The sequence below is a fragment of the Xenopus laevis genome, chromosome 7S (assembly GCF_017654675.1).
Source record: "Xenopus laevis strain J_2021 chromosome 7S, Xenopus_laevis_v10.1, whole genome shotgun sequence".
In the NCBI taxonomy this organism is placed as follows: domain Eukaryota; kingdom Metazoa; phylum Chordata; class Amphibia; order Anura; family Pipidae; genus Xenopus; species Xenopus laevis.
The window spans coordinates 66,106,333-66,133,452 of NC_054384.1; the positions used below are offsets into that span (position 1 = coordinate 66,106,333).

A 27,120-nucleotide genomic window follows, 5' to 3' on the forward strand; every position below is an offset into this window, starting at 1 on the left:
TCACTTCAGAAAACTGGTCAGAGAGACAGGAGAAGGGCTGAGTTAATAGGTATAAAAAATTAGCTTTTACAATGGCATTTTTACTTTTTGTTATGGAAAATGGGTTTTCTAACACATTGAGAGCATTGTTAGTGGTTTCATAAGATTTGTACATTGAAGGTGAACAACCCCTTTAATATTTCCACACACTCCCTCTCTCACACACACTCTCTCTCTCACACACACACACACTCCCTCTCTCTCTCACACACACTCACACACACACTCCCTCTCTCTCACACACACACACACACTCACACATACTCCCTCTCTCACACACACTCACACACACACTCCCTCTCTCTCTCTCACACGTCATAATAGAGGATATTCTGTTGCCATATGTAAAAAAAATGGACCAGAAAAATGGTGTAAAGTCAGTGAAATGTATTATGCATTAAATATTGGTGGGACCACAAAAAGTTGTATAACATATGGAAATACTTACAGGACCAGTAACATCAAAAAAATTAGTTAGTACACGTCAGAAAAAAAAACACCAACACAAATTATACTTTAAAATCACAAAGCCTTTATTAAGAAATAACTTACAGAAACTGCAATTCCTGTCCTGTACAGAAAAGGAGACCATCGATGCTGCTGGGCTCGATTTCTCCTCCCTGGCTACTCTACTGACAGTGTGTGAAGGAGCAAGATGGATGCCATATGCCTGCGATGCAGTGACTGTCAGGGCCCCCTCCTCCTCCTGCACTATTGATGAGAAGCGGCCACCTGGACACTGGAGGAACGGGTGGTAGTGGAGGCAGTGGAGAGAGCTGTAAATCAATGCTGGCAGCTTCAGCCGCTTCTCATCATCAGCAACGGGCCAGGCCCCCTCCTCCTCCACCGCTCCCTGCCCCTATCGCTTCTGCTCCGTTCCCTGCACTGGGCTGGCAGCGAGCCAGAGAATTGCACATGAGTGATTGTTTCTATAGTGTTTGAAACTGCCTGCATTCCGTTTAGCTGACAGACCTACGTGTGCCTTGTAGCTGGATGTGATGCAATGACTGTCCAAAAGCTGAGAGTCTCAGTGGAACAAGATCTGCTTTGCGCATCAGGGTAAGTTTGCTTGTGGCGATGCTGATTGTACTTGGGACCATCACCTCCTTCAGGGTGTTAGTGATGCACAGAGAGAAGGGCCCTGTCTCCACATTGGGAAGGAAGGACCCCACTTATCAAAGTTTACTGTGCGCTGGATTAGCACTGGGCGCAGGAGCAGAGGATGTGCAGTGGGGAAATGGAAAGCTGCATCGCATCCAGCTACAACTTCATATAACACATATGATATACTAGTGGCTGGCCAGTCTTCTATGGAAAATCTCTCATGTACTGTAACCAATTTAAGTCTTTATTAGTTCTAGCTTGGATAGCCATGCAGTGACTGTTTCTGTTCAAATATTTTTTATATAAAAGCATTCGGCGCTTTGTGTCGTAACATTAGAGGCATGAGGTTTCATACTGTGAAACCGGTTTCTGATTAATTAAATGGCAACCTGCATGCATGTGTAGGCTTGCAAATCATGTCATGCCTTCATGTGGCCTTGCACTGGTATGGCTTCATGGTATCACTAGTACTGGTTTCAAGTTATCCATCTGAATGGTCCACTGGTGACTGAATGCATTACATTTTTAACTTGAATAGCTGGAATATAATGTATACACCCATTTAGCTGGGTAGAAGTTGCTGGTTCCCTATACAAGGTTCCCTAGTTTGCCTATCCTATAGCAGCCTACCTAGATTGCCTATCTCTTATACCTGCCTACCTAATACCTGGCTACCCTATACCAGCAATTACTATTCAACAGTCCTTAGAAAAAAAACATACAGGGCATTATGAGGCTTAGAAATGTTTATTCAGTGTATCTGTAGCTGAGAATGGTGTCACTCTCAAGTAAGCGGACATTTGTTTCCTATTTGACAGAATTTGGCTTTGTACTTCCTCTGTGAGTGACTAAGTGGGACAGAACAGGACATCGCTTACAGAAATCAGAACGTCCCACTCCTGATCCACTCTACCGATGTGACGCTTTGGTCCCATTTACCCCACGCCTGTCACCAGTGCTGTTATGACCGTACCAGGCCTCGCATCTTGCTGAGTGCACTTGCACCATTTACTGTACTATGTTTGGGCGAGTCTGAGTGGATTCATGCTAATCATTACTACTCAGTTTTGTGCACGTTCTGAAAAGGCGGAAGTGACGGCGGCGCTCGGCCCCGGGAGAATCATCTCCCCCTCCCAGCCCGGTGCACACAGGGAGGGCTGTGTCCGGGGGCCCCGGGAATTTCAGCCTGCTGCTCCACGCTTCTCACCTGTCACCATGGCGACTAACCTGCGGAAGGGCGGCGGGTTGATCGGGCTGGTGAAAGATGCCTTCCAGCCTCACCACCACCATCCGACTGCGCAGCCGGGGGCCGTGGACCGGAAGACGGTGGAGAAATGTTGGAAACTCATGGATAAGGTAAGGGCTTTAGTCTTTATGATGTGACTACTGGTACAGGCTTCCCTAAACATGCCCCCTCTCAGTCATACCATCTGTGCCTTTGAAACTGGGGATGATGTCTCATTACTTGTCCTGGTGACATCACGGAGGGGCTCGTGTGTGTGGGTGTAATATACAGTAGGGTCCCCACATAAGGTCTGTGTGTAATGTCGCCCGATATATTCCATGTGTTTATTGCCACTCCGGTCCCCGGCAGCATAACAGGAACTGATGGCAGGCAACACTAATATTGTGACTTCCCTTGCTAGTTCTCCTATTTTATTCCCTTCTACTTCCCCTTATTTCTGCTTTCATTGGAGTCTGTGTCCTACATCCTTTTATTTTGCCTTTATTTCTCCTGCACCTCCAGTCCTGATACATCCTCTCTGCTTGTTTCAATCCCCCTTTCCTTGGTCATCACATGTTTTCCATTTCCTCATGACACAATCCCTGGACAGATAACAGCTTTTGCTTTAGTGCCTCTTATTTAATTATTCTCTATCTTGTACCATTAACTGAGGGAATCATGTCCTAGACACACTCATTGCCTAACTGCTTTACCACATGTTTCTGTCGGTTGCTTTCATTCCTTCTTACACATAAAACGCCCCTCTATTTGTTACACAGTTGCAGAGCTCTGTCTATTCCATTAAAACCACCCCCACGATAAGCAGACCAGGACCACTTCTAAACTGTATGGGCACCCTGTTGGCTGTATAGTGTAGGTTGGACAGCAACCCCTAAACACTTTCTGCATAATTAAATAAAGTGCATTTCAAAGCACTTTTGTAATGTGTATACATTACATCTGTTCAATGGTTTTAAAGTACTTTGTAAATGTTACTGCCGTTGAAAGCATTGTCTGTATGACTAATGTAATAGAAGCATTGCAGAATTAACTTCTGTTTAAAGAGTCTGACCCAGAGTACACAGAGGGACAAAGAACAGATTTCTATTGCATTCACACATACAAAATAATTAAACACATTTTAGTGGTTTTATAGTTATGTATTCTGGAAAGGTGCTTAGAATTTATTATTTCTATGCTTAAAACAGTGCATTTTACTGATTCTTTATTCATGTTTACAATTAGTTTTACATTTTTACCTATTTCACTTATTATGGTAGTGGGTACTTTCAGTACTATCGGTGATTGACTGATTATTGGAGTGTGTTTCAATGAAGTACGACTGTTGCCCTCCATAGTTTGTGTGAAAACAGCTTGGTTTTCAATTCAAATAAGAACTAATTTTTCTAGGGATTCACCGAATCCACTAATTTAAAATTCAGCCAAATCCTTTGTGAAAGATTAGTCCAAATACCAAACCAAATCTGAACCCTAATTTGCATGTAAAGAAGATGAAAGAGAACCACACACTAATCACACAGTTAAAATATTTTTACTTCCTTGTTTCACTTGATTTTTTGGATTTGACTGAATCCGAATCCTGCCAAAAACAGCCACATCTTGGCCAATTCCACAACTGAATCCTGTCAGGGGCGATCCTGGGGCTACTGCCCCTCCTGCTCTGTGCTTAAAAAGCAGCAATGCAGCGGGTCAAAGGAGGGCAGAATTACTAGTGCAATGAGCAGAATAGCGCTCTCTGCACTAGTGGAGCAGAATTTCTGGGTTAAAATCCAGAATTTCGTCTCTTAAAGTTACAAGAGGCGGCTGTTTGCCACTCCTTGTAACTAGGGATGCACTGAATCCAGGATTCGGTTCAGGATTCAGCCTTTTTCAGCATTCGGCCGAATCCTTGTGTCTGGCCAAACCAAATCCAAATTTGCATATGTAAATTAGGGTCTGGGAGGGAAATCACGTTTTTCATCACAAAACAAGGAAGTGAAAAAAAATGTTCATACTTTTTCCTTTCCCACCCGTAATTTGCATATGCAAATTAAGATTTGGTTCGGTATTCGGCCGAATCATTCACAAAGGATTCGGGGATTCGGCCGAATCCCAAATAGTGGATTTGGTGCATCCCTACTTGTAACTGGCCACTCGCTGCCGAAAGAGGCAAGGTTTTCAATTTGGTGCATCCCTAAATTTCTCCAGTGTTGGTAGTGAGCAGCTGTATATAGGTTCAATCTTCTTGGCTGCAAACATCTCATAGCATCTGTTGAAAAACAAATGATAAAGTGTAACAATATTAAACCATATGGTGCCGGTATTTTGGTGTCAGCCCCAACTTGCTCTGCTAAATGGAGAACTATAATGTTTTAATGCTTAGAAATAACGTGTAATATTCACTAAAGTAGTGTAATAAAGTCAACACTACCCTAAGACATTATTCTTCATCTTAAAAGACTTAAGTGAGGCATTTTTAAATCGCCGGCAGGATGGCACTCGGAACGTTTCATTTTCCAAAGTCGCCTCACGAGGAAACTTTGGGCAACTTCGGAAAGCTGAATCGATCCAAGTGCCATTCTGCCGGCGATTTACATTGTTGCCACTGGGAAGCCAGTTCGGGGAGATTAGTCGTCTGAAGCGATTTGTCGCTGGGCAACTAATCTCCCGAAAAACCAGCGTGTGTCTCTGCCCTAAAAAGCATGCTAATTGTTTTTGTTTTACTACAGGTTTGATGGTGGCATATGTTAATGAATATGAGATTGGATGTGATGTTTTCTTAATAGTTGGGACACTTTTATATCAAACCTGTGTTTTTTACATAGGTATTTTTATATGACTTCCTTATGTTTATATTTTGCTTATATTTATTTTCCTCCAAAGGAAATAGGGGTAGGCACACGTGCTGCACATCATAACATGTATGTTGTTTTACGTTATTTATGAACTATGGTACAATAATAGGGTGTTTATTAATTTAATTTAATCCTCTAAAAACATGCTTTATTCTACTGGAAACAAATATGTTAAAGAGCCCTTTTAGTTGAATAAGACAAGTGTATCGAACGATTCGAAGGATTTTAGTCCAACGATCGAAGGAATATCCTTCGATCAAAAAAACTTAGGAAAGCCTATGGGGACCTTCCCCATAGGCTAACATTGAGTTCGGTAGTTTTTAGATGGCGAACTAGGGGGTCGAAAGTTTTTCCTTAAAGAGACAGTACTTCGACTATCGAATGGTCGAACGATTTTTAGTTCGAATAGTTCCATTCGAAGTCGTAGTCGAAGGTCGTAGTAGCCCATTCGATGGTCGAAGTAGCCCAAAAAACACTTCGAAATTCGAAGTTTTTTTACTTTGAATCCTTCACTCGAAGTTAGTGAATCAGCCCCTTAATGTCATTCAATATTGTTATACTTTAATGAAGGGGTACATTATTTCTATTAATACAGAAAATTCAGTGATTCATGTGGGACAAATTACATTGTTACGCCATAATTATAACTCATAACATTACGAAGGACAGTTTATGAGAATATACTTATCCATGGTTTCTGAAACCGCTGTAAGTGAAAAGTTCAACATAGCATGATTTATTAGGAGTATATATGTATCCCACTAACCTATTTTCAATTTCTACCACGTATTTAACATGAATTATTGATACAGCATGAATTTTCTACAGTGAAAGCATTAAGATCTGCATTAGGCAGCAGATCAACTTTTAAATTGAGTTGGTTCTGTAAAATGAGGGGTAATCGTGCTAGTGTTAATTTCCATATGCCTACAGGGAAAAGCTGTCTTTGCATTTCTCACTTCCTAGTCAGAAGGCTTTGCATGCCGCAGGCTCATGAAATCAGGAGTGCTCGGAAAAAGTCTACGTTGTGCAGCATTACTTGCATTCTATGAACTTGTTAAGTTATATACACACTTTACAACTTTTTATTTTACACTTAATAAGTGCATAATAAACGAATAAAGTTACATATCAAAAAATCAAAATGTGATCTTATGCGTTTAATATTTTTTTGTAATAAGGATTGTGCTGCAGGAGCATAACCAGTTGCAGCATACACACACCTTTCATAAATATGAATCTACTAATACTGGGATGTTCACTTTTAAAATATTCAGCTCATCATTAGTTAATTTTTTGTATGAAATATAATGTCCTATTATTAGCAACTTCTAGTTGGCCTTCCTTATTTGTATTCACCTTCTTGTGTAGATTTTAAACTTTTGGCTGGGTGAATCACTGTAAAAAAACAGTTGCTTTGACATTTAGCAAATTGCCTCAGAATATCACAGTCTATATCGTACTAATACTAGTTTATTTGTATCTGTGTCTGCAGCTTTAAAGTTGGCACAGCTTATATAAATGTTACATTTGGCAAGTCTTTTTCAAGAAAACTGAAAGCATATATATATGGTGATACACAATAGATATGTGACAAACAACACTATAGCTATATGACAAAACAAGAGTATAAAAAAGCAGTAATAAGCATTACCGTTGCTTATACAGGTATGGGATCCGTTATCCGGAAACCCATTATCCAGAAAGCTCAGAATTACAGGATGGCCGTCTTCCATAGACTCCATAATAATGAAATAATCCAAATTTATAAAAAAAAAATAATTCTCTGTAATAATAAAACCATATCTTGTACTTGAGCCAAACCAAGATGTAAATGATCCGAATTGGAAGAAAAAACTGCCTATTTGGTTTGGTTAATGTTATATGATCTTCTAGTAGAACTCCAGGTCCCAAGCATTCTGGATAACAGGTCCCATACCTGTATATGAAAATTATATGAAAACATTGATTATATAAGAAAAATAATACCAGTTAGATAGATAAGAAGTCAAAGGGGCAAATTTACTAAAGGGCGAAGTGGCTAAAGCTAGCGAAAATTCGCCAGCGTGACGTCATTTCGTTACTTCACTGATTTACTAATGGGTGCTGGCATAATTTGCTAGTAAAGTGGACCTACTCTAGCGCTACTTCGCACCCTTACTCAAGACGAAATTGCGCTATGGCAAAGGGATGTAACTACGCTAATTCGTTCACTTGCGGATTTTCTTGAATGTTACCTCTTGTGCCAGACTTGCCTTCGCCACCTCAGACCGGGCGAAGTGCAATAGAATAGATAGGGCTTGCTTCAAAAAAAACACTGGTGTCTTTTACTTTTTTAAGGGTGATAGGCTGAAAAAGATCGTAAAGTTTTTTGGGGGTACCCTCCTTCCCCCCTACATTTCTTAACATATGGCACCTAAACTATACAGTGGGCACATGTATAGGGCAAAATAACAACTCTATTTTATTTTATGAAGCTTTCCCATGCTTGTTTAATGTAATGTAATTGCTGCTACATATAAATCCATTGTACTTTAACTTGGCGCAGTATGCAAATTAGGCATAGCTAGCGTAACTTTGCTTTGCTTGACGAATTAACGCTAGAGCAACTTCCCTACCTTTCGCCTCCCTGAGCGCAACTAAAGATTTTAGTGAATTAGCGGCGCCCTGGCGAAGTGCGGCGAAGGCATCGCTAGCGCATTTTTGACGCTTAGTGAATCTGCTCAATAACCTTAAAGTAAGAGCAAGAGCATGGGGGGGGGAAGTGTCCCTCCATATCTATAGTCTATCAATATTTTCTTGAACTAGGCATTTTTAGGGTTTGTACAAATTTTTAGACAAACAGAGGATTTAAATATTTACAGTCTTAAATCATTTTAATACAAAAAACTAGGGTTTGAATACCTGTTTTTTCTAAAATATTTCCCTGACCAGAGCTGCAGGATGCACTTATTTTCTTCTGTAGAGGACCATATTACAGCACATATGGTTAAAAATAATACTGTGTTCATTTCCCTGTCAAAAATGTTGGTTTTATTTCATCTGCAATCTCTAAAATAAAAAAAAGAGTGAGATAGAATTAATTATATAAAGAGATGTGTATGCTTTATCTACAGTGTCTTAATTATAATACTTTAGTTTTATTCTACTTTTCACCATGTCATGGATTAGCAGAGCCTTGTGAAACTATCACTTCAGCACAAGCTGCGAAATGAGATGCACAACATCTCCACACCAAGAGGAAACCTCAAACCGTCTGCAGTGGAAACAGTGACACAAGCTGAGATGCTGAGACCCTGAGTGTAGATCTGTTAAGTGTACTAATAACATTATTCCCCCACCCCAATAATCCATTAGTAAAGAACTGTGGCCCACTGGTTGGACACTGAGCTAAACAATATATGCAAGATGCTAGTGGACATCCTCTCAGTCTCATTTTGTGCAGGTCCCACAATGATGACTTTCAGATAAGTAGTATATGCCCACAGTAACAAGTAGCTGCTGAAATCTCTCCCACATTACAAAATCATCATTATAGATTTGGAGCTTGTTGAAAATAAAAAGGAGACCTGGCTCCTCTCCGTCCATAAAATGGTTAAGTCTATAAATGATGATACCTACACATTACTAATGCATGGTGTCTAATTCAAACACTCTACCCAACTAAAATGAAAAGGTAAAATCAATTTAGCTCTATTTTACAAGCAGTGATTTCTTCTTATGCTGAGAATACTTAACAGTTTTATTACTGTTTTAGCCAAATATTATGCTTCGCACCATTATAAGTGTTCCCATGTAAGTATTTTTTTTACAATAACTCATTCAGCAGAATGTGCCTTAGACAGTGTGTTTCCCATTCTACTGAATGGGAAGCAGCTGCTGACATTTACAACCCTAAACATGGTCTGCTAGCAGAAGAGAACGATCAACCAGTCTGGCCTAATTTAGCAGCAGCAGAAACAATCCCTATGTTCATTCATATCCTGTACGCAATAATACTATAAAACAATGTCAGCAGAAATAGATCTCCTGTCGTATGCACAATTCAAAGGAGAAGCTAGAAGGGTATAGTGTCCATTTAACCATTTAACTATGGAGGCTGGGCCCACATGCTATGTGGATAAACTAAGCAAGGACAATCTGTTATATCTTATCCTGAACATTGTGAGGATTTTAGATGTCACCTATGAATAATAAAACATATTAAGTTGTTTGCCTCTATTTATAGCCATTGTAGAAAAATGATTCAATACTATTTCCATTGAATTCTGCCTTTGCTTTAGTCCATTGTACAGCATATCAGTCCCTCGTCAATAGATATTGGCAGTTCTTATTCTCTGTTCCTATAGAAAGGGGAACTATTGCATGGATAAAGTTATATGTTATAAAGTCTAGGAGTTGCATGACACATTGGATAATCCTATCACAGTAACTACACAGAATTTACACCTCTGTGAATTTCTTCAGATGTCACCTCTTTGAAGAGTTACAATATGCCATTGTGATTGGATTAGTGGAAGAGTTTATATGACGAGAACTTCCCACACCAGTCAGTTGAACTGAAGAAGCTGCTCGGATGAGTAGTGAAACGTCTTCATTGATTACTCAGCAAGTCCAGTTGTTTTTTAGATTTACCTATACTAGATAAGCAGTGGGAACTAAAGAGAGGCTCAACATGTTAAAAGTTAATTCCTGTGACAGATCAACTTTAAGGCTTTAATGCCTTCCCATAATAGTCATTGCAATAGTGTGCAAATGTTAAGGCATTTAAGAATGAAGAAATTTTTCTTCTGGCCAGATTGGTGTTCCTGTCCTTACCATGGTAGTCTGCAGCTCTCAGATTTGGAGACCTGTATTTCCCCTGTTGTAAATATTGAAACTGTAGTTTCCAAAGGTTTACATATTTTGAGTAGGAGAGGGCCTGAAAAGAAGTCTATCCAATAGACATGTATCACAATACGATTTACTCACTCAACTAACTGTTCACAAATTGTATGGTGCCACGTTGAAGGTACTTCGTAATTGTAAAAAGTGATTTACCTTCTGATTTCCTACCATATACAGGTTGTTCGGTTGTGCCAGAATCAAAGGCTAGCTCTGAAGAATAGCCCTCCATACATTCTAGACCTACTTCCTGACACTTATCAACACCTTCGGACCATTATGTCCCGATATGAGGGAAAAATGGAGATTCTGGGAGAAAATGAATATTTTCGTGTTTTCATTGAAAACCTCTTAAAGAAGACTAAGCAAACAATAAGCCTGTTTAAAGAGGGCAAGGAACGCATGTATGAGGAGAACTCTCAGCCAAGGTTAGTCTACTAGCAGTTCTTTGGGTTGTTTTGCTTCACTTGATTTTATGTTTATCCAGCTTTTTTGTATGAACTGTTTAACATGTTGTATTTAGAAATGTTCATGTGCAGTCTGTGAAAGTGAGAGTTTCATTTTTTTTTATTGTAAAAGCTATCAACATTTTTAGTAGTCACCCTGTCTTTTTTTTCCCTGAGTGTTTTTTTTTTTTCAATCTATTCCTGTCTACTGCAATATAGAATTTTGCCATTTCAGGAACTGACTTTGGCATCACTTCCTTTTCGTTAATATAATAACCCATGAAAACTTTCTTTAGCCTAGTCTGTGCTTTTCGTATAAAAAGCAAGAATAAACTGGTTGTTTAGCCTAAAATGGCTAAAGATGTATGGGGGAGTGGAAAAAGCATTTTGCTGTGACTTTATAGGTAAAGAAAGACACAGGATGAGCTTGGTGTAAAAATAGGAAGCTTGCAAAACAGAACAGCAGAAAGATTGCAGAAAAGAAGAAGTACATTACCACTGTTAAAGCCATTTAGTGTCCTAGTGATATTATGAAACGTATTAATCCAGACAAGGGGTTTTGTGCATGTGTGTTGGTGCGTGACTGACAGTTTTCACCTATTAAAACTAATCCTGATGGCACATGAGTGCTTTTCAGTCAGCTAAAAAGCAACTGAAATGCCATCCCCCATTGTCATGAATGTTAAATACCGAATAGCGACAGTGCTGTATTGACTTGAATGGGTAGGTCTGACATCACTAGTACAGGCACTAATCAGCTTAAAGGAACAGTTCATTGTAAAAATAAAAACTGGGTAAATAGGCTGTACAAAAAAAAATGTTTCTAATATAGTTAGATAGCCAAAAATGTAATGTATAAAGGCTGGTGTGACTGGATGTCTAACATAACAGAACTGAACACTTCTTCCTGCTTTTCAGCTCTCTTACTCTGAGCTAGTGACATCAAAAAATTAAAGTGATGTAATGACAATATAATGTAGTGTTGCCCTGCACTGATACAACTGCTGTGTTTGCTTCAGAAACACTACTATAGTTTATATAAATAAGCTGCTGTGTTGCAATGGGGGCAGCCATTTAAAGGAGAAAAGGCTCGGGTTACACAGCAAATAAAGCTCTGTAGAACATGATGGTGTTATCTGTTATCAACTATTTAACCAGTGCTATATAGCCTTTTTTTCAATTTCCGCCATTGCTTCACAGCAGCTTGTTTATATGAACTATAGTAGTGTTTCTGAAGCAAACAGAGCAGTTTTACCAGTGCAGGGCAGCAGTACATTATATTTTCATTACTTTAAAATGCTTTCAGTTTTTGGTGTAACTGTTCCTTTAAAGGGCCATAGCACCATTTATTTTTGCTTTATTTTGTTCACTTTGTAATGGAGATCTAAAACCACTAGGGTCCTCTATATATTGGTTTCATTGTAATTGCTTTTTTTAATTGGGCAGTTCGATGTATATCCAGACTAAATATAGATTTAAAAAAATGCATATATTTGTGTTTTTAATACAATTAACTGTAATATGTAAGTAAATGAAGAAATTAAAGGGAACCAAAGATAGCAGGATAACTGCAAGGAGGGCAGTTCCGACTAGTTTAAAGTTTTTTTGTTTTTCTTTAAAAAAAAGAAAAATAAATAACTGAAAAAAAAACAATCCAAGTAAATTGTACATTCTGCAAATCTACTTGCTTTTTGCAAAGGCTTTCCATCGTAGAGGGATGAAGATGGAAGTTACTGGCATAACTATTACTGGTATATTCGTGGTTACATTGTGTATTTATTTAAAATTGGTATTATGCAACTGTATGGGGGAAATCTGCTGGTGAATTGCCATAACCAGTTTTGTATATGGAATGATATTATGGAGGATGTGACATATAATGAGATGCTAAAGTGACTTTATAATGGTAGTTTGCCAGTCTGCCTGGCAAATTACATTTGGTGAGAAAATACGTTGGTGCTCTTGATAAATTGGTTTTATAGTGGAGTACTTACCGGTACATCTGGTGAAAATAAAAAGAGGAAAATATTTGCTAATACAAACTTCATCTTCCAAAACTTTTAGTAAATTGTTAATGTTGTGGCTAATTTGACATTTTGCAATGAAATAAATAGGCCCCGTTGTTTGAGAAACACTGGTATAAGGAAGTGAATAACTAGTTATTGTCAGTGAGCCGGGAGCTCCCTCCAGGGAGGTAGTCAGGATCAAGGAGGAAACCCTCTTGAGGGTGCAAGGTCGCGGTATCCAAAGGGTTAAGCAAGATACAAGGTCAAAGTTTAGGCAAGAGTTCAATGGCAGGCAGATCAGGATCAAAAGTCAAGAGTCCAGGCAGGGGGTCAAAACCAAGGCAGGAATCAGGATACAGGAGTCAGGAATCAGGAATACAGGAACCCAGGTTCAGGGTAGCAAAACCTATTCTTGGGCGCCCTTCTGGCGTCCTGGGCGCCCTTTTATAGTTGAATCTGGCGCCATAGTGACGTCACTGGCGTCCTTACGCCGGCGTGCTTGCGCCGGCGTGTTTGCGCATGCGTGTTTTACGAATGTGTCGGCGTTGTGGCGCTGGCGTCCCAGTGTCCACGTGGGCTGCCATTTTGGATTCTTCGCCGCCGGGAGCAGACGCGTCTCTTCATGCTCCCGGCGGCCTTGACAGTTATAAATCAATAATCTTTCTTGTTTATGAGGCGGAATTATAGTATTACAGTAGTTGGGAATATACAGTAAACATTTTGACCATTTTCCATATTAGACTGGGAACTTATAAAGAAGCCATTTAATTACTTTTCCCCAGTGTATAAAAACATAAAAAAACTTGGTTACTGGTATTCAAGAGGAATGCAATGATTCTTACAGCAACCCCAAAAAATTAAAGAGTTTTAAAGTAATGACAATATAGTGTTGCCCTGCACTGTTAAAATTGCTGTGTTTGCTTCTGAAACACTGCAAAAATATGCTGCAATGGGAGCAGTCATTCAAAGGAGAAAAGGCTCAGGTTACACAGCAGACAAGCTCTGTAGAACATAATGGTGTTATCTGTTATCCACTATTTTACCTGTGCCATATAGCCTTTTTTCAATTTCCGCTATTGCTACACAGCAGCTTGTTTATATAAACGAGTTTCTGAATCATACAGGTCAGTTTTGCCAGTGCACGGCAACAGTACACTTTAATTTTTTGGATTACTGTTCCTTTAAAACTCTACTCTGACAAGATATGTTAAAGGGATCCTGTCATTGGAAAGCATGTTTTTTTCAAAACGCATCAGTTAATAGTGCTACTCCAGCAGAATTTTGCACTGAAATCCATTTCTCAAAAGAGCAAACAGATTTTTTTATATTCAATTTTGAAATCTGAAATGGGGCTAAACATTTTGTCAATTTCCCAGCTGCCCCTGGTCATATGACGTGTGCCTGCACTTTAGGAGAGAAATGCTTTCTGGCAGGCTGCTGTTTTTCCTTCTCAATGTAACTGAAGGAGTCTCAGTGGGACATGGATTTTTACTATTGAGTGTTGTTCTTAGATCTAACAGGCAGCTGTTATCTTGTGTTAGGGAGCTGTTATCTGATTACCTTCCCATTGTTCTGTTGTTAGGCTGCTGGGGGGGGGGGTGATATCACTCCAACAGTACAGCAGTAAAGAGTGATTGAAGTTTATCAGAGCACAAGTCACATGACTTGGGGTAGCTGGGAAATTGACAATATGTCTAGCCCGATGTCAGATTTCAAAATTGAATAAAAAGAATCTGTTTGCTCTTTTGAGAAATGGATTTCAGTGCAGAATTCAGCTGGAGCAGCACTATTAACTGGTTCATTTTCTCAAAATTCTCATGACAGTATCCCCTTAAAAGACTAACTCTTGCTCAAATGTGCTTCCTCAGTTACACAGTTCATACTTCCTCTGTCACAGTATGAGGCAAGTTTATTTTTGCAGAGCTGTCTTAATAGCTTTATATAGCATGCAAAATGCTTACTTTACTACAGCACTACAGCACATTTTCCCTCACACCTTTTTTGCTTACCGTAGTCAACACCAGACTTCAACCATTTGCAAAGATACCTGCTGAATAACAATTCTATCTAAAGGTCTGCAAATATAACAGTTTTATATATTTGTATATTGCATCCACTCTGCAGCCTTTGCCATAAGGAAAATAGCATATTAAAAGTTTGTGTAATTCCATGCCAACAAAAGAATGCATACCGGTATGTTCTTATCAATTACCAGGACAAACTGGTTAATGAGGCTAGTTAATCTTCCTGTATTTGAAAAAAGTGTTTAAGATAAACATGTATCATAACTTCAAAGTAATGGCACTCAGGGCATAGATAACTGCTCTACCCGTGGGTGACCACCTGAAATAACTTTGCAGCTAAAACAATAAAGATTGCTGCATGTAAATCAGGTTGCTAATCAAACAAACTTTCTTTGGAAAGAAAAGAGGCTACCATTCAGGTGGAAATGGCTTGCCCCTTATTTGGGCAAAAATTTCCCTTCTTAGGCAGAAAGGAGGGCTCAAATCCTCCCCAAAACATTGCGTAAAAGCTGGAAGTATGGAATGTTTAGTCTCATTTTATGCCTAAAAAATGAGTCTGCCTCTGGCTTTTTCTAGTTTTCATGTTTCCCATAAACAACCTAACTACATCAAGGAGGCGGTTTTACAGTGGAATTTATGTTTCAAGATGCTGCATAGGGCATATCGGCAAGGGCCCTAAATCTTTTTCTTGAACTCTATTCTATTTTTTTGAATCCAATAATTATAGATTAGGTTCATCCCTTCTTGTGGAGAAAGTATTCTGCAAATTCTGCCTTCAGTAAGGAAGCTGCTCACTACAAAACCCAGAAGCAGTTTGGGAGTTGTATAAATACATGGAGAGGCTCAGGTTGGAGACCAATGCTCTCTGTGTGTCATAGACTCCCAGAGTTACAGTTGTTCTAAGGGTAACGACACAACATTTTGATAGACTGGAAAATGAAAGAGAGAGAGAGGGCCTGAATAGAACAACAAAAAGTAACCGTAACAATCAAAGTGTAGCATCACAGAGCAATAATGTTTTAGATGTTGGGGTTAGTGACCCTCGTTTGAAAGAAGAAGAAAAAGTCTAACAAACTAGCTGTTCACTGAAATGTCCCTGCATAAATACAAACAAGGGAAAGTTGTGCTCACCACTATTTTTTAAAAAACATTAGGCGGGGGTGCAATGAGGCTGTGACCACAAAATACATATAGACACATACAAGAGTCCTCTGCACTCAACCCATTATCAATATATTTAAGACAGAGACATTTTGTGCATACTGCTACTAAAAAATGCCTTACCCTTTAAACAAAACAGGGATTGTTTGTCCATATATTGCAATATATTTAAGCTGGCCAACTACGTCAAAGTCATCCCATATCTGGCCAGTCCTACGCTTAATTTTCATCTGATTCATTAAGAATTCTATTGCTTCATTATACATTTTACAAAGGGACTAGGTTTTACCTGCAACTTAACTTGCTGCTTTCAAAGTAAACCTCCATACTTGGCTGCCCTTTTATTAGACACCAGTGGGATCACCTGACTATAGCTGGGAAGGGTGGGAGCTACAACATAGAGCTGGTCACTGCTCTTGTATAACTATAACAAACAAGGGAAAGTTGTGCTCACCACTATTTTTTAAAAACATTAGGCGGGGGTGCAATGAGGCTGTGACCACAAAATACATATAGACACATACAAGAGTCCTCTGCACTCAACCCATTATCAATATATTTAAGACAGAGACATTTTGTGCATACTGCTACTAAAAAATGCCTTACCCTTTAAACAAAACAGGGATTGTTTGTCCATATATTGCAATATATTTAAGCTGGCCAACTACGTCAAAGTCATCCCATATCTGGCCAGTCCTACGCTTAATTTTCATCTGATTCATTAAGAATTCTATTGCTTCATTATACATTTTACAAAGGGACTAGGTTTTACCTGCAACTTAACTTGCTGCTTTCAAAGTAAACCTCCATACTTGGCTGCCCTTTTATTAGACACCAGTGGGATCACCTGACTATAGCTGGGAAGGGTGGGAGCTACAACATAGAGCTGGTCACTGCTCTTGTATAACTATAACAAACAAGGGAAAGTTGTGCTCACCACTATTTTTTAAAAAACATTAGGCGGGGGTGCAATGAGGCTGTGACCACAAAATACATATAGACACATACAAGAGTCCTCTGCACTCAACCCATTATCAATATATTTAAGACAGAGACATTTTGTGCATACTGCTACTAAAAAATGCCTTACCCTTTAAACAAAACAGGGATTGTTTGTCCATATATTGCAATATATTTAAGCTGGCCAACTACGTCAAAGTCATCCCATATCTGGCCAGTCCTACGCTTAATTTTCATCTGATTCATTAAGAATTCTATTGCTTCATTATACATTTTACAAAGGGACTAGGTTTTACCTGCAACTTAACTTGCTGCTTTCAAAGTAAACCTCCATACTTGGCTGCCCTTTTATTAGACACCAGTGGGATCACCTGACTATAGCTGGGAAGGGTGGGAGCTACAACATAGAGCTGGTCACTGCTCTTGTATAACTATAACAAACAAGGGAAAGTTGTGCTCACCACTATTTTTTAAAAACATTAGGCGGGGGTGCAATGAGGCTGTGACCACAAAATACATATAGACACATACAAGAGTCCTCTGCAGCCAAGTATGGAGGTTTACTTTGAAAGCAGCAAGTTAAGTTGCAGGTAAAACCTAGTCCCTTTGTAAAATGTATAATGAAGCAATAGAATTCTTAATGAATCAGATGAAAATTAAGCGTAGGACTGGCCAGATATGGGATGACTTTGACGTAGTTGGCCAGCTTAAATATATTGCAATATATGGACAAACAATCCCTGTTTTGTTTAAAGGGTAAGGCATTTTTTAGTAGCAGTATGCACAAAATGTCTCTGTCTTAAATATATTGATAATGGGTTGAGTGCAGAGGACTCTTGTATGTGTCTATATGTATTTTGTGGTCACAGCCTCATTGCACCCCCGCCTAATGTTTTTAAAAAATAGTGGTGAGCACAACTTTCCCTTGTTTGTTATAGTTATACAAGAGCAGTGACCAGCTCTATGTTGTAGCTCCCACCCTTCCCAGCTATAGTCAGGTGATCCCACTGGTGTCTAATAAAAGGGCAGCCAAGTATGGAGGTTTACTTTGAAAGCAGCAAGTTAAGTTGCAGGTAAAACCTAGTCCCTTTGTAAAATGTATAATGTAGCAATAGAATTCTTAATGAATCAGATGAAAATTAAGCGTAGGACTGGCCAGATATGGGATGACTTTGACGTAGTTGGCCAGCTTAAATATATTGCAATATATGGACAAACAATCCCTGTTTTGTTTAAAGGGTAAGGCATTTTTTAGTAGCAGTATGCACAAAATGTCTCTGTCTTAAATATATTGATAATGGGTTGAGTGCAGAGGACTCTTGTATGTGTCTATATGTATTTTGTGGTCACAGCCTCATTGCACCCCCGCCTAATGTTTTTAAAAAATAGTGGTGAGCACAACTTTCCCTTGTTTGTTATAGTTATACAAGAGCAGTGACCAGCTCTATGTTGTAGCTCCCACCCTTCCCAGCTATAGTCAGGTGATCCCACTGGTGTCTAATAAAAGGGCAGCCAAGTATGGAGGTTTACTTTGAAAGCAGCAAGTTAAGTTGCAGGTAAAACCTAGTCCCTTTGTAAAATGTATAATGAAGCAATAGAATTCTTAATGAATCAGATGAAAATTAAGCGTAGGACTGGCCAGATATGGGATGACTTTGACGTAGTTGGCCAGCTTAAATATATTGCAATATATGGACAAACAATCCCTGTTTTGTTTAAAGGGTAAGGCATTTTTTAGTAGCAGTATGCACAAAATGTCTCTGTCTTAAATATATTGATAATGGGTTGAGTGCAGAGGACTCTTGTATGTGTCTACCTGCATAAATACACCCCTTCCCTTGACTTTGCTCTTTGGGGAAGTAGAATGCAGTTTTAGTTCAATTTACAAATTTGCCTTTTTAGAGAAAGAAATAGCAAAAACCATTGATAATTGCAAAAGGTATTTTCAGCACAAGCTACTTTAATTGCACCAATGTTGAAAAATAAAGTATACTGTTTCTGTGTGCGTTACTCACAGACCTAGGGCAGACTTACTAAAGGGCGAATTTTCACCTTCGAAGGCTTTGCCACACTTTGCGTCACTTTACCAAATTCGCTACCATTACGTTAATTCACTAAAATGCAAAGTTTCTTCTCTGCAGCCGAATGCTGGCGAAGTTTTGCTTGCATTAATGAGTACGCACCAGCATAGTTCATAGAGAACTTTTGCTAACGATCATTTAGAACACTTACGTTTAGGTCAATTTGAATTGGGCGGGCACATATAGGTCGTATAGTCGTCTTTATTAGAGATGTTGGTGCAAATGCTTGAAGTGGCCACTTATTATTTCAAAAGTCCAAGGAAGCACAATAAAGAGATCCTCTAATGCCCTAGGCATAAGCCCACCCTAAAACCAATGTGCCATGCCCCTCAAATGGTTGGAAAAAAATCTTATCACAAACATTTTTAATAGTTAGAACTTCTGAAGGCAATCCTGCTTTAAAGGAAAACTATACCCCTCAAACAATGTAGGTCTCTATAAAACTATATTGAGCTCATGTGTAAAACCCTGCTTCATGTAAACAAACCATTTTCATAAAAATTTACTTTTCTAGTAGTATGTGCCATTGGGTAATCATAAATAGAAAATTGCCATTTTACAAAATAAGAACCACCCCCTGGGATTGTAGGATTCACTGTGCTCACAAACAAACCAAACAAACTATACTTCTTAGGTCACATGAGTCAATCAACAGACATAGTTGTGTCTTTTGCTCCCATGCTTCTTCCTTTTACAGTTAGAGTTGTAGTATTTCTGGTCAGGTGATCTCTGAGGCAGCACACAGACCATCACGCAATGGTGGCTCAAGGCAAGAGATGTAAAAGGACAATATTAACTTAAATACATATTCCAGTTTGGTAAGATTCTTTAATATGCCACTTAATATGATATCAACTATCTGTTGCTTAAGTATTAATTTTGGGTATAGTTTTCCTTTAAAATATGAAAAAACACTTGTTTTTTTGTTAGAACTTTTCTGATTTTTCGCATACAGGATATGATTTCACTGACATAAGATTGAGGAGGATGTAGCTTCATCTTATCAGTTAACCAGGTCTAAGCTGGCGAAGGAAACTCTGGCAAAACCGGTAACGTTCTGTAAAATTCGCACTTTAGGGAATTTGTGTAGTAACAATCGTTCGCCTGAGCAAAGATTCACCTAGCAATATGGTGTGAAACTGTGCTGGTCTCTTTCACTAGGGAATTGTCCTCTACGCCTGTTAGTAAATTGGCGATGTGCCTGTATATGGGATTTCTGGTGAATTTTCACTAGCGACAGCCGTTTCACCCCTGTAGCGACAGCCGCTTCTGCCCCCTAATATTTGGTCAGAAGATCATTTAGAGCTTCTTTCTCTAAAAGAGATCTCCAGTTCCCATGCTGAAAGACCGATCATTGAGGCAGGTACTGACCATTAACTGGTCCTTTGGTCTTACCTTAATTTGAGTCACAATTTGTTTTTGTGAAAGAGACTTGCATTTTTTTGTCTTGCTAGTGGCACTAATTAAATAGTTTTCTATTAAATTAATCATTGTTCCGCTTAAACAAAAACATCTATTTTATGTTTATTTGCCCTTTAAAGGCCTGAAATCATTGAATAGCATCATAAGACCCATGGCAAGGACATGGTTAAAGGGCCAGTAGTGCAAGATATGTAAATACTGTTATATTTAAAAGTTATATGTTTGTCCAACCTTTTTATGAAAGCAGCCTCCTCTTATATATGTGTAGAGAGTCATAAATGACATTTGATTTCCCTAAACAGCTTATCTGGGATCTGCTATGTAAATATGGGCCCATTTGGAGCTAGAGTGACCATGGGTACTTTGTAGCGTATTTCTGTAAGGAGTTTCAGTCGAAAACAAAAACAAGCTTTTTTGATTTTAGGGAAGTGGCACACTAGGTCTTTTTTCACAGCATTGGCCTGTCAATGTGCACACAGAGCAGAATACGTCATGGAAATGCAGAAATGTGCAATTTCTGGTTAAAGAGGAACTCTGGCTTCCAAACCAAAATTTGATAAAGAGGACCACATAACACAGAAACCCGTAATTTAGCCATCACAGTTATCTGTTTCTTCAAAAAGTATGAATAAATGCCTTTTTCTACGATAAAATCCAGCTGTTTAACAGTTCTTCTCTTTCTGCATCATTTGAAATCCTGGCAGGAAAGTAGGCAATAAAACACTGATGTTACAAATTGTAACAACTTCTCCACAGCTTACAGACAACAACACAGGAACTACATACCCCACAATGCACTGCAATGTGATGTTCTGTTCCTTATTGAAATCACATTTGCAGGGAATTGTGGGGTTTGGAGGATACAGGCTGAGGACAGATGACTGCTGATTCAAAGAAGCAATAGTCAGCAGCTCAGAAAAGTAGTCAGAAAGATCATTAGGAGAGCAGGGGGCTAGACTTGGGAACTGTTCCAAACCATTAAAAATCATGAAAAATCTGTTTATTGTATAAATTATATATATTGCAAAGTTGCTTGGAATTATGTTTATCTTCCAAAAAGCTTAAGTTATGTTTGTGTGGAGTTCCCCTTTAAGAATCTTTGCTTATGCCTTTTTTAGCCTAGTCTCATGCTTCTGCAGATGAAATGAGCAAAGCAGACCTTCTATTGAGACTTAAACAGTACTGCTTGTTATCATCGTGTTACTGACTCTTTACAACTGTGGTAATGACAGTGTTGATCTGTTCTTTTGAAATTAAAAGGTCCTATAGTAAACCTTTATGTACCACACACACCTTACATGATAACACATAGGGGGTTATTTATCAAAGGCTGAATTTCGAAGTTATTTTAAGACATTCGAATGTACTCCCAACTTGAATTGGTTGGTTATTTATTGAAAAAACTTGAACACCTAACATTTAAATGACCCAAAAATTCTTATCAGATTTGCAAAGAATGTCTACTCATATCATACTCTTGGTCTAACGAAAGCAAAACATTGTTTTATTGTATCCCCTTTGAGATTTCCAAGAAAGTGCCAGAGCGGCAAAACCATGGGAATGACCCCAAGAACCAGTGTCCTCACAGAGGATTCAGAATTAGCATGAGCTCCTATTGAAAACCATTGTTTACACCATTGCAAAATTTTGAGCCAATAATGGCATTTATTATAGGTAGCTAGTTATATTAAAATAGGATTTAATTATCAAAGCAATATTAGCAAAGCATAATATAAATATTTATCAAACGAGGAATTTTGGGGCAGATAGAATCTAATTATAAGCTTGCTTTAGACAGCAAGTTTTTCCCACCCCTACACCAAGCATTTAGCTGAATTCTGCATACAAGTCAGTAGCTGCTGGAATGCTGAATCACACTCCCTATCCGCCCTTACATTGAGATGGAAATTAGATTCACTACCTTGCATACAAACTGAGATAGGGTAAAAACAATGTAGATCTGGACACATCCTTATTGTTAGAAATTACCTTGGATATTAATAGATATAATTTACCTTAGAAATTAATACTTTTTAAAATTTATTAAAAAAGACTACAGTACTAACTTTTAGATTTTTATTGCTAGGTGTAAATGTGGTTAAATTAGAGCAGATTTTATGCCATTGATATTGTTTTTTATATTGAACCTAGTTCCTAAATAATAATATATTGTAACCTCTATAGAGACACTATAACACTTATGAGGTTCACAGACTATGGGGATTGCTGAACCCCCCTAGGGAAAACACCAGGCAGTTGATTTGGTAATGGGTGCAGCTTTAAACCGGTTAGTGAGATTTGAGTTGAATGCTAATTTGTATTCCCAAGAATTTCTTCAAACCCCTGTTAGTGTGACAGTAGGGGTTGATACTTTTGTCATCCTAGACATTCGTAAACCGATAGAGGGTGATAGAGTTTGAAACTTAAAAGTTGAAAATGAATGCCCTTGCAATTATTCTAGTGTACTTACTTATAATGAGTAAGTTTGTCCCTTGGATAAAACTGTATCAGACATGCATCTTATAGCCATAGTAGATGCCTAAAAGAGAGTAGAGGAAAATGGTGTTACTGAAACACCAAAATTGAACCAGCTCCCACTCAGAGAGGCACCATTATTGGAATTCAAACAACATGCCACTGATTACTGATAACTGTCACACTTAGATGGACACATTATAATTGCAAGAGTTACTGAATTATTTATTTATTTTATTTATTCACCTACTGATGAAGCACTGTTTTAGCATTGTGCTTGTTCACAACCCTATAAAGTACATATGTTAAAAATATTAGAATCGCCCTTAAAATTAGATTTAACGCAGTATTCCAGAATTTTAGCCCCCAACCACTTGAAACTGACACTAATGTAGATTCAATTCACTCATTTGTGAGTGATAAAGGAAAGCTGATATATCCATTGTAGTCTTTGGTCACCTTTTTCAGAAAGTATCCGGCTTCATACTGTGGATCTGATGGAACATATCCGAGGGAAAAATTGGATAGCAATAATCACATTGTCAGTAACTAACAACTAATGAGGACCGTTTCTTTCTGGCTTGGGGAAGGGATATATGCCCTTTAATTATTTGAAGGGAAGTATGCATCCTTCTTGCTGTTGCTTAGATGACATGCTTATCCTTTGAGGAGAAGATCACTCCCCAGTTCTTTTTCCCACTTCCTTCAATTCTGTGTAGCTGCTTATGACTATCCACCATAACTGAAAATATGTTGTGGCCACTGTAAGACTTTACAACACTTCCCCTATGATATGGCCATAACGGTTATTGCCTAATAGCAGCTTTAAAACCGGCCAACCAGTCAGTCACATGGGCCATACCAGGGGAATATTTATTGCTGCTTCTGCCCTATGATTGGTATTCTAAACTTTAAAACATAAAAATGATTTTTGCTGGTGTCATGTATATTCTGAGTATCACAAGAGGAAATGTTTGGGGACACCCCCTCCCTTCTGCTCGCTTGTGAACTGAAGATACAGGAAGTTCTGAATGCAGGAAATTAACCTTTTATTGACAACAGCCCTGTATGTGTACAATTGATAAAATTTAACTAAAGCACTATTTGGAGGAAAGAAAAAAAACATATTACTTAGCTGAATACTAAAACTAGAGAATAGGTTTATGATAAAAAAACAAGGTATAAACGAGGTATAAAATTTAGAATTCTATACACACACTAGCACAATGATCTGGGCCTAACCACAGGGTCTAAGCTTAAACTGGCCATAGATCTGAGGATTCGTACGATTTTCGGACCATGTATGGAAAGTCCCGAAATTTTTCGTCGGATCGGTCATTTGCTCGATCGGACAGGTTAAAAGATTTCTGTCGGCTGCGGGTAATATCTCTGCATGTATTGCCGATCGGACGATTTTCAGTGGGAGACTGTCACTAGCTTTTGTCGGACATAACTTTCGTACGATTGATGTCAGGGGCAGAACATCGGCTGATCTGTTTTTTTTCTACTTTATTTGATCTGAAAGGTTAGTGGCAGGTCGGGAGATGGGGAACGATCGGTTATGGCCAGCTTAAGACACAACCCTTTAGAATAGCCAGCCTTTCCCAGGTTGTGGGCCAGTTGACAAATGACATGTTTGTGTTCCAGGTTTTATCAAAATGATGATAAATTGCACTCTGTAGAGTTCATAGGTAGATGGGGACAAAAAAAAATAAATCTTGAAGGGTCCCATCCAGTCTAAATCAGCCTTTTATGCATGATCCACTGGCCTCTACCCACTCCTGTGTCTGCACACAAAGTCACAGTGTTGGCCTATGAGCAGATGCACGGAGTGGATTATGTGTGAGTATCTGCACTGTGTTGCACTATTTGTGTGAGGGCAGGCATAGGAGCGGTCAGAGGCCAGTGGATCAGTTAATGCTCCGCAGGCTGAAAATCAGCTCTTTGTGGCATTAGTCTTAGAATATGAGAAGTCACTGAAGCGTTCCATGACTGTACCAGACCACTTGCAGAATGAATGCTTTTATACAATAGAGTCAGTGGAAATCTGCACTTTTTATCTTAATACCCACCAGTTATAAATTATGATATTACAAGACATTGTATATGCAGCTGTATTTTGCAGTCTATTTGTATCATATACAGGTATATAAATAAACGTGTATTATAGCACTTTATCCTTTAACACTGGCACCTTTAACACCAGTTGAGCCTTTGGCAATCCAGGCTGTTGGCTTTGCTTGTGTTCATTGCAGAAGTTCATGTGCTCATTGTGTTCATGTGCAGAAAGATAGTATTTAAAGGGAACTGAAATTAACTTATAAATATGTTGTACTTCCCTTTATCTTTAAATAAGAAGCAGCAGCAACTGTGTTACTGTTCCTCACCTACTCTGCAGTTATGTGCCCAAAACAGGGTTAACCAGAAATGCAGCTCCCAGTACTTCGCTTTAGAGCAAACTTTCAGCTATAAAAATACATCTGTCCGAACAGATATGTTCCCAACAATGTTAGGCTGTTATTTCCGGCTGCCTGAAACATACTCATACTTGGGATGCTGGATTGCCAAAGACCATCTTCGCTGATTGCCAGTGTAAAATCTCATATTATTTATTCCATTGATAGTATTTACACAAGCACTATCCAATATTCCACTTGAAATACCCATAATCATGCACTTGCACTGTAATTTGCCAAATGAATAGAAGATAAGCAAGCATTGCCACTGAGGTGGAAAAGTGGCTGACTTTATATCCTAACTTTATCAGCCACTCAAACACAGGTGTAGAGCCTTAAGACAGTTCCAAAAAATTCACTGGCTCTCAAAGGCTAATGCAAGCAGGGAAGAGCCCTTGCATTTTTATTTGCAGTTGTGCAAAGTTTCGGGGTTGTACCCCTTTGTCAAGGGGCTAACACAGGTCATAGTGCTGCAATAACTATGTCAATTAACATGAGTCCATGCTGTAACTTGTCGATATAGTGTGATTTGTTTATTACATGTTACCACACTGCACTCAACTACATAACTGCAATGTCTATTGAGCACCTTGGGTTTAAAAAAACATGCATTAAGGTGCTGGCCTTTCATTTGTACAATACCAAATTAGGCATATTTGTCATTATTGCTACCAGACCAACATGCTTATTTTATATAATAGGTCAGTTACTCTACAATAGTGACTTTTTTCTGGTTCATTAGATTGACAGAAAGCTTTGTTCAGTTTTGAAATATAAAAACTAGTAGGGTTTAGTAAGGTGCTTTTTAGTAGGGCTAAACCTAAATGTAATGAAATGCACTAAATTTGCCCAGATGCAGTAACCCATAGCAAGCAAAGAGATGTTTGCTTTTAACAAGTTGCTGATTGGTTGCTATAGGTGACTAAACGTTTGGCACACTACACCTTTTATTACATTACCCCAAACATGCTACAGACTGTTTTTAACATTATTATGTCTTTTTGTGCTTTTCACAGAAGGAACTTGACAAAGTTATCGCTCATCTTTAGTCACATGCTGGCAGAGGTGAAAGCTATCTTCCCTAATGGACAATTCCAAGGCGATTCATTCCGAATAACCAAGGCAGATGCAGCGGAATTCTGGCGGAACGCATTTGGAGAGAAGTATAGCATCTAGCTCTCTATATCTATTTCAATAAGGGAGTATGGCAATGGGCTGCCCATATATATTAATATTTAGATATTATAAACAAAGTAGCTGGATCCATGGTTTCATTTTATAGACATGGCATATAATTGAGATAATCATATGTAAATGTCACAGCACTTTTGCATAGCTTGTTTAACTATTTCTTCCTGTTGATGATGCAGAACTATAGTCCCCTGGAAGATTTTCCGTCTTGCACTGCATGATGTTCAACCAATCTCCTCTGGACTGGAAGCCATGGCACTGAAATCCACCATTGACCTCACATGCAATGATTACATCTCTGTGTTTGAGTTTGATATCTTCACTAGGCTTTTTCAGGTGAGGTTTCAAGTTAAAGAAGCAATGGATTGTTCTATACACCTCTATCAATAGTCAATGATCTGAGTTACTACACATATTTTTGCACCAGATTTGATGTCGGCATGCAAAGACCTGAGTAGCTTTGTAGGGCTGCACCCAGTGCACAGGCCCTAGATTAAAAGTGCAGAGATGGAATCAACAATCAGGGCTAAAGTCAAACATAGACATTTGCCCCTGTAAATATTTGAAAATGTTCATATATAGAAAGTAGTGATGTGCGGGCTGGCCTTATTCTCGCCAGTTTACCCACGGGTTGGGCGGGTTCGGGCCTACTCGTACCCCCCTTTCCAGGTGGTGCGACCTTCCAAATGCCGGCTTCTGACTTCCGGGTCTATAAAAGGAACCAAGAAGTTGGGCAAGGGTGGGCGGTTGTGGGTCAGGAAAAACCCGACCTGCACATCACTAATAGAAAG

General features: G+C 38.8%; 1 protein-coding gene across 1 annotated transcript in view; it reads left to right on the forward strand.

Annotated features, from left to right (window-relative positions):
• The first annotated feature begins 618 nt into the window (after window positions 1-618).
• The window catches only part of cbl.S (Cbl proto-oncogene, E3 ubiquitin protein ligase S homeolog), a 51,074-nt gene continuing 24,572 nt past the window's right edge, over window positions 619-27,120 (forward strand). The window contains exons 1-5 of the mRNA XM_018242283.2: window positions 619-1,098; window positions 1,962-2,499; window positions 10,288-10,535; window positions 26,155-26,301; window positions 26,509-26,665. Coding sequence (XP_018097772.1) covers window positions 2,188-2,499; window positions 10,288-10,535; window positions 26,155-26,301; window positions 26,509-26,665 — 864 coding nt within the window. The 5' untranslated portion in view covers window positions 619-1,098; window positions 1,962-2,187. The remainder of the gene's footprint in view (window positions 1,099-1,961; window positions 2,500-10,287; window positions 10,536-26,154; window positions 26,302-26,508; window positions 26,666-27,120) is intronic.